The 13,331-nt window shown below is 42.2% G+C and overlaps 1 protein-coding gene across 4 annotated transcripts in view; it reads left to right on the plus strand.

Annotated features, from left to right (window-relative positions):
* The window catches only part of TIMM10 (translocase of inner mitochondrial membrane 10), a 33,927-nt gene extending 20,745 nt beyond the window's left edge, over positions 1-13,182 (plus strand). Inside the window, exons 1-3 of one of the 4 annotated variants that reach the window (XM_081878439.1) lie at positions 6,059-6,093; positions 6,783-6,883; positions 12,852-13,182. In XM_081878439.1, the coding sequence (XP_081734565.1) occupies positions 6,813-6,883; positions 12,852-13,053 (273 nt within the window). In that variant the 5' untranslated portion in view covers positions 6,059-6,093; positions 6,783-6,812 and the 3' untranslated portion in view covers positions 13,054-13,182. Of the gene's footprint in view, positions 1-6,058; positions 6,228-6,782; positions 6,884-12,851 lie in introns of those variants that run through there. The other 3 variants (XM_081878441.1, XM_081878440.1, XM_081878442.1) reach the window with 3 other exon arrangements.
* Positions 13,183-13,331: the final 149 nt, after the last annotated feature.

Genomic DNA, 13,331 nt, shown 5'->3' on the forward strand with positions numbered 1-13,331 from the left:
TACTCTTTATGAAGCACGAGGCATTTAGATGAAAGGCGGAAGAGAGGGATTCAGAGACCGCTCAGATGAAAAGAAATGGAGCCAGCAGAAAAGAAGGAAATAATACTTTGAAGAGAGCATGCATGAAACAAATGGGAATCAGGAAGACCAACATTTTTAATAAGGAATGGCGAAAATTTATAACTTATCTTAAAGACAATTGTAAATAGTTAAAATCATTAATAGGATTGGAATATCACTTGTAGTTTAATGGTGAATTCTGGATACAATGGAGTGATAAAAGATTTTGATTATTATAAAAGATGCAGGAACAAATGATTAACAGTAGGAAGTCCAAGAGATTCCTTGGAATCTTGTTTTTATGTTGTATGTTGGATATGTGACTGTAAAATTTTAATCTGAAAAACCAAATAAATATATTTCTAATTTTATAATTCCTAAAAAAAGGGAAAAAAGGTGCAATGCACTGGCTGAAATTAGGATTGAAATTTGTACCCATGCTGTCAAAACCTAAATAAATAAGAACAGAAATCTGGGTTCTGTTTTCATATCTGGGCCTGGAAGAAGGCTGGAACAGGGTGCTTCTTTATGTCTCATTTCCCCACTCTCTGACACTTTATTATATTGTTCCCACAGCAAGGCCCTAGGACTGTCTCTGTCCTGGGAAGGTGAGGAAACTCTACAGGAGCAGAATGTTTGGAGGCAAGCTGAGATATAGCAGCTTCATAAAGGCACATTTCCATTTGGGCCAAGGTGTTTGTTCATCCTTGAGATGGGGTGAGACTTGTATAGGTCCTAAACTGGCTGGGCACAAGACAACAGTATTTTGCTGTGATATGAGAGCAAAGCAGCCATCTGCTGAAATGGCTGTGTAGCATGTGGGATGTTGGAAGCACCCACTCTTCTAAGAAGTAAGGGCAAGCAAGCCTTGTGGTCTGAACCTACCCCCCCCCCAAAAAAGCTGGTCAGAAATGCCACTGAATTCAACAGAATTTAATGACTAGCAAATTTATTTAGGGTTGCAACCTTATTTCCATAAAGGGACAGGTTATATAGCTAGTACTTAACAATATAGAAAATTTACTAATAGCCTAGGGACAAGACCCCAAAGCATGTTAATATTCTGACCTGAGCAGTCCCTAGGAATAGAATCCCAGTCTGTCAGTCCAGCTTCCTCTGGGAAAGATCTTCCTCAATGACAGAGACCTAAATAATATTTCGCTGGCAACACAAGCTACACAAATATTGTCACTGTCCTTTTTTGCATCTTTCACAGCCTGACAGAGCATGTTTCCTATAAACATTGCTATGGGAACTAAACTGCGATAGTTCTCAGTTGAGAGAAACCCATGGTTCGAACGCCGTGTTTGCCAAGGACTTTATCCTTTCTAAGCCTGTTTTAAAATGTCTTCCTAGGGTGACAGTGAAAACCTGGTGAAAACTATGGGATTAACCTCTTCATCACAAAACCCACTCAATCCACTCAAGTAAACACTCTTCCCACCACATCTTTTCATTTCTGAAGCAGCTCTGACCTCTTGTGGCCAAATAGAGACTGAATGGGTCCCTTAACCAGGGTTGTAACAGGACCAGGAAGGGGTGTGTGTATAGTGAGAAGGAATAATTGAACCGGGCTTCAAAGAGCAGACAGTCCTACATTTAAATATCACATGGCCCTTTGTAACCTGCAATAGGACTGGCAGATTTGGTAGTGTATTATGAAGCTTTTTGTTTTATCCTGGTTCACAAACCGTGTTTGTGAGTGTATGATATGTCTGGGAAATCTGTCAGGGCAGAAGAAGACTCACTTGTGACCAGTGCTATATATCCAATAGCTAATAAAGGCACAGGAGAATCGTACAAGACAGATTGTGGACACACCGAGGTGGTCCTGACCATCTTCCACCCAATCATGTTCTTTTTACTGGTCTTTCTGACGCCTTGCGGCTTTCCACTGCTGATTTATCCAAGTTACCACCCTAGTGGTAAAATGACCCAGTGGTTAGAAAAGTTGTTCATGTTTTGTCTGACTGATTTGCTGTGTGATCTATGTTAGGCCTCCTCCCTTTTCCACCATGCCTGTTTGTTTTCCTAAGTACTGTAAATGGAGAGTAACCAAAGTGATCCAGAAGGAGCGTCCCATCAAGGCAGGAAACATTGTTGGCTCATGGCAGAAGTTGCTTTATTCACTGCTTGCATAACAAGGCTACACAAGGGTGGGTTCAAATTTGTTTCCAAACATAAAAAGAAGCAAACTGCTGCATGGCTAAATATAACCATGTAGCAAAGAGTTGACTCCTGCCAAATTGTTGAAAAATGCCTCAAGAAACATCACCGCTTGCACTGCTTTGGCCCCCAAGCAGACAAGATTCCAAGGAGCTGGAAAGAAAACCGAGCCAATTTGTCACTTGGGTGTCAAAATTCAGCCTTGATGAAAATAGCTCTAGTGACACACTTCATACAATTCACCTAAAAGCTTGGCAGCTGTCGGAGCTCAAATCTCACTGCAAGCCATGAATGGAAATAAATGACTGCAATTTGCCCAATCTAGATTTCCCAGCTCAGTGGAGCAGGCTTCCATGTTACAACTGTGTCATCTGAAAATGGCCAGAAATCATTTGAAAGCAAGTGTGAATTCAACCCACAAATGCAAAGAATGTCATTAGAGTTCCACACCACTTTCACTATTAATGGCTGTCTTGTTTAAGTCAGTTAATCCAATGATGTAAATATGTCCTCAGGTGAGCAACCAAGTTCAGTACAGGTCTTTTTCTAAATACATAGTGTTCAGGTCTTTGGCAATGGTATACTTATGATGAGATAAATATGAACCCTGGGATCACATCATTGTTTCCTTCTTTGGCATTGTGGCACCATGTATTGTGGTGAATGTCAAGGGGTGGGTGGAAATCTAAGGACTACAATGTGTTTCAGGTTTGTCTTGCATTGTATGGTCTCTAAGGTTTGCATCACTTATGCATCTGATTCTCGAAACTGCTACTGAATTAGAAATGAATATTAGCTTATCCTGTAACAAAAATGGCTGTCTTGTTGCATTACCACAGTGCTTTATTTTCTTCAAACCTTGTCAACAGAGTTTTTGCCAGGCTTGTGTGGTCACAGAGTGCGCTGCACATAAATACTTTCAACGCAAAAGGGAAAGGCAAAAAAGAAATGAGTCATGTAGCATCTAAAACACTAGCAAGTATATTATGGCATAAGGTTTCAGGAACCTAGATCCACTTCATCAAATGCATGAAATTATATCCTCTGTTAGCAGATTACATACAGTGTATATGTACACATGTGGGTGCAAAAGAAAATATTCGTTTTATTTATTTAATTTTTTCTAACTTATTACAGTGGTACCTCGGGTTACATACGCTTCAGGTTACAGACTCCGCTAACCCAGAAATAGTACCTCAGGTTAAGAACTTTGCTTCAGGATGAGAACAGAAATCATGCTCCAGTGGCACGGCAGCAGCAGAAGGCCCCATTAGCTAAAGTGGTGCTTCAGGTTAAGAACAGACCTCCGGAATGAATTAAGTACTTAACCCAAGGTACCACTGTACTTTTATATACCACCTTTTTTCTTCCAAGTTGCTCAAGGTGGCGTACATGGTTCTCCTCCTCCCCATTTCATCCTCACCCTGTGAGGTAGGTTAGGCTAAGAGATGGTGACTGGCCCAAGGTCACCCTGTGAGCTTCAGTTACACACAAAGCAACAAAGCTAGACTTTAGCTGCAACTCATATAAACAAGGTGAACTGCCTTGTACCAAGTCAGACTATTTGTCCACCTACTTCTGTATAGTCTACTAGGATTGGCTGCTACACCATCTGCTACTACAGAGCCTTTTAACAGGATCCAGGGACTGAACCTGGGACGTTTTGTGTGTAAAGGAAGTGCTGTACCATGGAGAATTGGTTCCATCCCAAATCATCTTGTTGGTATGATATCAGTTTTGTTTCAGCCAGAATATGAACAGCAAGATGCAGGAGCAATCTAGCTGAGTCCACACATAACAACCTTGGTGGTTAAATATGGAACTAACACACCATTTTTGTCCCCAGACTGTTTTTGTGTCATTTTCTGTTTTACAGGGGTCATTTGCCCATTTCAGGGCAGTGCATCAAGAACTGGGCATCGAGACAGCTTCTGTCTGTGCCCACCTCATTTCCCATTGCAAAAATAAATCAGCCACAAGCCAAATCACATTTCATCTAGCACTGACCGACAGCAAACTCGGAATGCGGAGAAGCATCTAGCCTCAGAAAGTAATTGTGCAGACAGTCTGTCCTCTCTAGGCTGTCTTGTTACAGGTTCAGAAAAGCACAGCGAGGGCTCTTCATAAAAGGATGACTCTGCAGAGGGCTCCAGCTCAGTTAAGCAGCAGGGCATGCTACATCAGAGCCAGGAGTCCAGGGTAAAGTTTTAAAGTCTCAAAATTAATAGCATTTCCCCAGACATTATGACTCATATTTTCAGATTTCAAAGCCCTGGATTCATTTTTCATGCAGACAAGTCATTAGGTTTGCCCTAGGCCTGAGATGGCAGTGTCCAACCAGAACTTTGAGGTATAGGTGGTACATTAGAGTTGGAATATAGATTTTCCTGTTTTTCTTCAAAGTCATATATTCTGTTTCTACTTTAATATGACTGCTGATCTTTTTCTTCCTTCTAACACCATCAGGACAGAATACTGCACATAAAAGGCTGATAAACAAATAACCTTTTCTGACTGTACTGGCTTGGTCCTTTTTGGGCCAGTATCACCAAGTATCTGAGCATTTTCTTGTCGTGCCTTCAGTGACTTAATACCTGCCACACTCCTTCTGTCCTTTTTCAGGGGACTGTCACACAGATGCCCCCAGGGATTTTTTGTTAGGCAATCATAAATTTTGGGCATGCTTCCAGAAATCTGTAGGAGAGTAAGAACATCTACTTGCACTTGATAAAAGAAACTGAAAGGTTTAGGATGGTTATGTTTCCAAAGGTGTCAGCTTATGAATATAGCTTTTTCTTTAAGCCTGCATATAAGATCAGTGAAACTATGTGACTGATTCCTTAATTGTCCAGGTCAGATATTAAAAGCTTGCTTCAGGAGCTGACCAAACAAAAAACAAACAAAAGCACATCTAACTGTTACATGTTATATAACCTATTATAAATGTTTGCTTTCTGAGAAGTCTTGTTGTTCAGTGTAGTAGGCAGCACACAGCACAAGCCTGTGCATATTTACTCAGAAGTAAGACTACTAAATCTAAAGGGCCATAATCAAATAAATATTCATACAATCACAGCCTTTAAAGCTCCTGGAATATGAAAAGATAGAAATAATGCAATTCCTTTTTAGAAAGTAATCTGTTGAAAATCCATTTGTACTCACAACTGCCCAAGAGTCTATTATTATTTTCCAGCTAGGTAAACAACAGCAAGTTCGGTGGGTCTACTCTAAGTAAAACTGAGTACCACCCATGGAGTATTTAAATATGCAAATCAAACTGTTTCCCCTCTCCTTTGGATCAGTTATCAAACAAATGTTTGAAAGGCAGCATATTTAATTCAGCTTATAATTCGTTGCTGTAATGAATTATGAAATAGTGTGTGTGTGTGTGTGTGTGTGTGTGTGTGTGTGTGTGTGTTTTGCACCTTTCAGCTTTTGCTGGATTTCATAAAAATAAACACATAAGAAGTGGAGGGAAAAGCCCTCCTGTGAACTGCTGCGTCTTTGTGTTGCTTTGCAATCCTCCATGCATTTTTGTTTACAACCCCTCTCCCCTTCGGCCTGCGTTTGCAGACAAAGGCAGACAAGAAACGCACTAAATAATACACAAGGTAAATAATGCAGGCATGAGGCAAGAAGCCCCTCCGCGGTGGGCGATGACGTAGCCGCTTCTCATCCCTTGACAGCGCAACTGAGGAAATCCCGCCTCCTTCCCAACGTCCATCACCCCCTCCTGAACTCTATGGCAACACGGGCCATGGTCCCTCGCTGGGGAAAAGGAAAAACAGGCCGCCTAGAAAGGCATTATACATGCCAGGAAGTCTCTATGGTTTTCCTCGTGCTTCCGGTTGATATTTGCGGCTGGAGGTGAGCGTTGCTCGCGGTGAGGTAGACATGCTGTCCAACTGGCGGGAGTTGATGGGCAGAGCAGCCCAGGCGGGGGGACGAGGGGAGAGGACGGGAGCTGCCGCCTGGGGGCTCCCCGCTCCCTCCGTGTGCGTGTACGAGAGGAGGGGGGTTCACACGGGCTGTGAGGAATGAGGGCGGTGCGGGGGTCAGGCTGGGAAGCAGTGAGCCGGCGGGATGGACGTTGCCAGTTTTACTTTTGAAAAGCAAACAGAACAGCAGCAGCTCCTGTGCTGTCCTTTTGGGTCCACATTCCCACATTCCCTCACCCCAAGCAGTGGTCTTCTGCATCCAGGTCAGACATCCCCTAATGCAGGGAAACCTCTGGCCTTCCAGGTGTTGCTGCACAGTAGCTTCCATCATCTCTGGCTATGGGCTGACTATCTGAAGGGCTCCCTGTCCCTGCTTTAGTGGGTCAGCAGAGGGTCAGCGTCTGCTCTTGTCACAGCACTGATCTGTTAGGTGGGGCGCAAACCAGCTCACACTTATCTGCCCTTTTACTGCCAGGACTGCAGATGGACCTGACCACTGAAAAACTGAGCAGCGATGTAAAATACAGACTAAGTGGCAACCTTGTTGATTGTGTGTGTGTGTGTGTGTGTGTGTACTATAGGTAGAGTCATTGGGTTCTGATCCTTTGTGTTCTCCAGCAGTGTCAAGGACAAATACTTGAATGTGTGATGGATCCTGTGAGGGCTCAGCAGCTGGCGGCTGAATTGGAAGTGGAGATGATGGCAGATATGTACAACAGGTACCGACTAACCACAAGCATGAGGGCACTCCTCAGTGGTGCTTATTTGAAATGTGCAGCATAAGAGCTATGAAAACAATACAGGCACTGTATGCTGTGACTTGTGTTTTGCTTCTCTCTAAGTACCCCAGACTTTCCAAGATTATTCTCCCACCAAAATGTACTATTTTAGGACCTATACCTTACTAGACATTGTACAGAACATATTATTAATGTATACCACCCTTCATCCACAGATCACAGGGTGGTTCACAAAATAGAAACATAGGATAACATCATAGAATTGCCTTTTTAAAAAATCTGATCAAGGCTTCATGTGGTTGAATTGGGAAGCTTACAGGTAGGACATACAGGCAAACCATCCTTCCCTGTTGTCAGTCTAGCATATGGTGTTCGCAGGAGTACTGTATTTGAACATAGAAGTTTTATCTAACCATAGTCGTTGACAGATCTAGGTGTCATAACCTGGTGTCCATCATTGCATCTTGTGTCTGAGAATTCCTTATTGGGTAAAATATTTACTTTTGTCCATCCTGAACCTACTGTATGTTAGTTTCATTGGGTAACACTGAATTTCAGTATAATTAGAGATGGCAAAAGATTCCTCTGTTCATTCAAAATTTGATAAGTCTCTACCATGTTCCGCTTAGCTAAATTTAAAAACCCCAAATGCTCTAGTTGCTGCTTGCTAAGTGATCTAGCTGGCCCTGCGCAGGGGAAATTATATCAAAAATTATGTTTTTATTGTGTTTTTATTATTATTCTCCATAAAATGTGTTCTTAATGTTGTATACTACCTGGGATCTTTTGATAAAGGGTAGTATTTAAATTGAATTAATAGTAATAATAATAGATAGACAAACATGGCAGGGATTTCAACAATTGGTTTAAAATATGCTTTGCCACCTTTTTGTTTTTAAGTGCCAACAATCGGGCCTAAATGGAATCGATTCCTTTTATACAGGCCCAGCTTATCCAATGACATTCCCCAGTGCCTGTCAAATCCAAAGCCCTCCTCCAGATGCCACCATTTCATGCATGCATTGAGACCACACAGCTGTTCCTGTCTAGCTGGCCCTGTGCACATCAGAGAAAGCTACCTTGAAGTTCTTGACTCTAAGCCTCCTAGCTAGCAACCTAAATTTCTCTTTTAGGATCACACAAGTACTTTTCTCTGTGTTACTAGTGCCAACATGCACCATGGCCATTGACTCCTCCCCAGCAGTGTCTGCCAGTTCACTCTACAATCTACATAACAGTCACATACCCAGTTATCTATATCTCTAATGATTGAAACATTCACGACCAGGATACCCCTGTCTCCGCCTGGAGGTGTATCCTTGGCATGAGAGGATAACAGCTCATACCCCAATGACTGGGTCATTCTAAGAGTTCATTTTCCTCTCAGAGTGGTGCACTCCTTCCCCTAGAGCAGGCATGTCCAAAGCCTGTTTCGGGGGCCTAATCTGGCCTGCCAGTCAATTTAATCCGGCCCCCGTGACAGTATATGTCATGGGGTAAAATTGTAAAAAAGCTCAACAACTTTGGTCGGCCCTCATGCATGTTCACTTCAAATCTGACCCTCTTTGAAAATTGTTTGGGCACTCCTGCATAGAGAGTCATTCTGTGTGTCAGCAGAGGAGTTGTCGCCTTGGGACACAGCATGTCCCCAGAGACCTTGTCCACCAACCTCTCTTGGCTTTATTTCAGGTCATCCACCTTGCCCTCAAGGGAACAAACTGAGGGCCAGGAGCTCATTTTACTAAGCACACATGTATTAATTTTATCCAAAAGGAAGATAGCTGTACACGTGGCATTCTGTACAATTTATTGTTTGTTTACTTGGGAGCTTGGGACATGTTAGGTCACTAAGGGGCAGGCCAAAGTATTTTGCCCTGACCTCATCCTGCTGCTGAACTCACTCCTTGACGAGGCATCCACAGGGGCTCTCCTCTTGCTTATGGACCAGGCTCCCTGGCTAGGTTTTTCCAGATTTATGTCCCTGGCTAGCTTTCCCCACTTGCCAATGCAACTAGTTAGATCAGGAAGTCCTCATTTGAAAAACACCAAGTTGTAACACAACTGCTGGGCTTGTTCAAATTCCGGTGAGTAGGAATTTGGAAGGGGTGTGTGAATTTAGGTCATTTTAACACCCTGGGTATGGAGATCTTTTTTTTATCGGGGTGGGCAGTGATTAAGTGGGGATTAACTTGCTGTGAAAGATTGCTTTTAAAACTGAAAATAGCTTTTAACTGGTATATATGGAGCTGAAGCCAATTCTTTGACTTTAGCTTGTATTCTGCACTTAATAACCTTAAAGCAGTCCTACACTGCACTTGTACTGTGGCTTTTTAAAGTGCAAATTACTATTTAGTTTTTAACTTGTAAGTTACACTCTAGCTTTGAAAACCTGAACTAGTTTTACTTAAACTGAACTGAAACTTTCAGCTGAATCTTGCCCTTGTGCATTAGCTTCTATACCAGGGGTAGGCAACCTAAGGCCCGGGGGCCAGATGCGGCCCAATCGTCTTCTCAATCCGGCCCGCAGGCGGTCCGGGAATCAGCATGTTTTTACATGAATAGAATGTGTCCTTTTATTTAAAATGCATGTCTGGGTTATTTGTGGGGCAGAGGAATTCGTTCATCCCCCCCCCCCAAAAAAAATATAGTCTGGCCCACCACATGGTTTGAGGGGTGGTGGACCGGCCCACGGCTGAAAAAGGTTGCTGACCCCTGTTCTATACTTTCCTTTTCTACCGTCCTTTTTAACTGAAGTCTGTACTATACCGAACTTGATCTAAAAGCTAAGCCTGCTTTTTAAAATCTAGGCTTACTCTGTCACTAGTTTATTTTTGTTATTTATTTATGTATTATTTGTTTAAACAATTTGTATACTGCTTACCTACAATACTCTCTAAGCAGTTTTAAAAGAGGCAATCCAAAAATAAGTATAAATTAGAACTATACAATCAAACTACAATTAAAATGCCTGCTGGATTTTTTTTTTTAGTCCTCAGAGGTTCAGTTGGGAAGGGGCCTGTCTGATCTCAAGTGGAAGAAGTTCCATAAGACTGGGCCCACAATACTAATGGCAATACTGGTGGATACAAGCCTTGCACCTGAGCCTTAGGGAACCATTAACAGTGACTTCCGCAATGACTTCCTCAGTGATTGGACAGGAATCTAAGCCATTAGATGGTCCTTAAGGTGTTCTGGACCAAAATTGTTAAGGGTTACTCTGTTGCATGGGGAATCATAAATCTGAGGTTGATTTAATGTTGTTGTTTAATACCACCTCTCTAAAATTGAAATTTTATATACGTTTCTGGTATACTGTGGCCCTGCTTGAGTAGAGATGAAAGCTAGGTTTCTACAGACTTACTACCACTAGAATTTATAGCTCCTGAGTTCTAAGTTTTACAGGATTAAGCTCTTAGCACAAAGTGGTCTTACTGTGTTGTTTAAACCGATGATTTATATAAAAGGATCGTACTTACCCTCTAGTTGCTCAGCTGTTTAATTCGCTTGTTGCCTTGACACTGGAGCAGAGACACTTTGTTGCAGGGAATCTTTTTCAGACACCAAATAAGGCAAAGGAGTCAAGCAGACACTGACTGCCACAGTCTTCGGCTGGAGGAAAAACATTTATTGAGATTTTTCTAGCCTGGAAGGCATGCAGTCTGGTCCTATGCACATTTATTTGAATGTTCGCTGGGGGCTTACACACAAGTAAGTGTGGAGGGACTGTAGCCATGCAAACTGATTCCATGCATGTTTATTTGGATGTAGCAGCTTAGATGTTCCTGAAGCTGGTTGGCTACTCAAAAACACTCCTTGTCTGCCTTAATGTATGTCTTAATCATTTCACTGTGAAGTGGACTGTGTGTCCCTGACAGAATGATTGCCTAGGGCTCAGTCGGTTAGTTTTTAAATGGGTATGACAATTTCGTGTGTGTTTGTACAATTGGTTAGAATTGTAAACTGATATATTATGTTTGGGAAATAACTTGCAGCACATTCCTAACCATGTCTACTCAGAAACTAAACCCTATTGAATTTAATGGGTCTTACTCTCAGGTAAACAGGGTTAGAATTATAGCTTTAGAATCTTACACCTGACCTGCTGAAGAAATAGTCTAATTGACAGAAATTCCCTGCAGTATGTGAAGAGACAGTGGGAGAGACAGTTGAAGGATGATGAGGGTTGTAAGAGAGACAGAGGAGGAGGAGGAAGTTAGAGCGGTGATCAGGGGTTTATAGGGGAAAGTTGCCTGAGTGGAATTGTTTACAGGTAAGATTATGCAGACAGAAGATTTGAACCTGCTGCAGTAGAGAAATAGAGGTGTTTTAATAAGTTTCTTTAATCCCAAAGTTCATGATGCTGATTGACATTCGGTAGTGGTTATTCTGTGAACCACCCTGAAACTTTGTGATGAAGGGCAGTATATGAATTTAGTAGATAATACAAAAAATAATAATAGAGTTTTGCATTTGAATGCTTTGTGGGGTTTTTTGTGGGGGGGTTTTACTAATAAGGTACTGTCCTTTATCCCTATATCCTGGGGCAAAATTGGCAGCAGGTGAGTGAAGTGGTGCTGCCCATTTTTGCCAGAGTGTCAGGCAGATTAGGAAGTCCGGAACTGAGTAACGCCAGTAAAACTACATAAAATGTATAGAACGGGCGATAAACTGTGTTGGAAATGTAAGAGCAAGGAGGGCGATTTCATCCATATGTGGTGGACGTGCGAGATTCTCAAAAAATTTTGGGAATCCATCTATAATGAATTAATGAATTAAAAAAAATTCTTAAATATACGTTTGTTAAAAAACCCGAAGCCTTCTTGCTGGGGAGATAGAACCTTTTTTCAATATGCAACGGTGGCCGCCAGAACCCTCATAGCACAGTACTGGAAAACACCAAAAATCCCAACACTAAAGGAGTGGCAACTTAAACTATCTGATTATTTGGAGTTGGCTAAATTGACACAGAAAATAAGAAATCAAAGAAGTGCAAAATTTAACAATGAATGGAATAAATTTAGGATATATATGGAAATAGAGACAAGGGGAAAATCAAAATGTTGATCAGAAACACATATGTACTTACAGAAATCACAGTAGGCATGAGATAACGCTTACTGCGTGAAGAGTTTTGTTGAGGAGTGGACACAGCAGATAGATAAACAGGGCAATATTTTCCGAGATCGAGATAAAGGGAAGTCGATCAATGTTTATTTAAAGTTGTATGTATTTTGTGTTTTTCTCTTTTTTTCTTTTTTTCTCTTTTTCTTTTCTTCTTTTTCTTCTTCTCTTTTTCTGTTTTTTCTTTTTCATTTTGTCTTTTGTGCGTTTGTGGGATATATTTATGTCAAAATTTAGTGAAAAGAAAAAAAAAAAAGGAAGTCCGGAACTGAGATAAACCAGGTTACTCTGTTCTGTGGAGTTACATACAGTTCCTAAGGGACACCAGGCAGCTGCTGGGTGACCTTGGGCTAGTCACACTTCTTTGAAGTCTCTCAGCCCCACTCACCTCACAGAGTGTTTGTTGTGGGGGAGGAAGGGAAAGGAGAATCTTAGTCGCTTTGAGACTCCTTCGGGTAGTGATAAGGCGGGATATCAAATCCAAACTCTTCTTCTCTTCTTCTGCTTTGCACGTGTTCAGAGCAGCAGAGGCAAGGCCATTGGTAGCCCCAAAAGTGGCATCTCCTGCTTGAAGTGGCAGGTTGCAGAACTTTGGCACTGATGAAAACACAGATAGATTTCTTTAGGATGACTGTGTTGGTGATCATTAGAATTCGGGTGGTGATAGGGGAGAAACATCATGGCTTTTTAGGCATTGATCGAGATCTTTTAGGCAAGAACTGTGATGTGCTTGTTTTAGCTGAATATAAATAAAGTCGGTTTGGAACAGCCAAAAGATGGCCACTTCCTTCCGCTCACGCTCTGTTCTTTCCTTGCTGTGCCCCAGAATGACCAATGCCTGCCATCGCAAATGCGTCCCTCCACATTACAAGGAGGCTGAGCTGTCCAAGGGAGAGTCTGTGTGCCTGGATCGCTGCGTCTCCAAGTATTTGGACATCCATGAGCGCATGGGCAAGAAGCTGACGGAGCTCTCAATGCAGGATGAGGAGCTGATGAAGAGGATGCAGCAGGGGGCTGGGCCAGCGTAACACAAACAAATACACGCACACACTTTTGATAATGGACAACATGCCCATGTGCTTACCACCCGCTTTCCCCTACTTTGTGCCTGGACTCTGTGTTGATCCCTCCTTTTGCCAATAAAATGTTGAACATTATATTATCTGTTAACAACCAGGTATGCTGGAGTTTTCGTCCTTCCTTGCTAGGCCTGATGGAAGATGGGGGCAGTCTGCGATTCTCTTGCCAAGGGAGATCCTCTTCACCTGTGGGATCCTATAAGAGCTTTCTTGTGCCAGCACATAAA

This window comes from Podarcis erhardii (genome assembly GCF_964252035.2).
Source record: "Podarcis erhardii genome assembly, chromosome: 1".
NCBI lineage: Eukaryota > Metazoa > Chordata > Lepidosauria > Squamata > Lacertidae > Podarcis > Podarcis erhardii.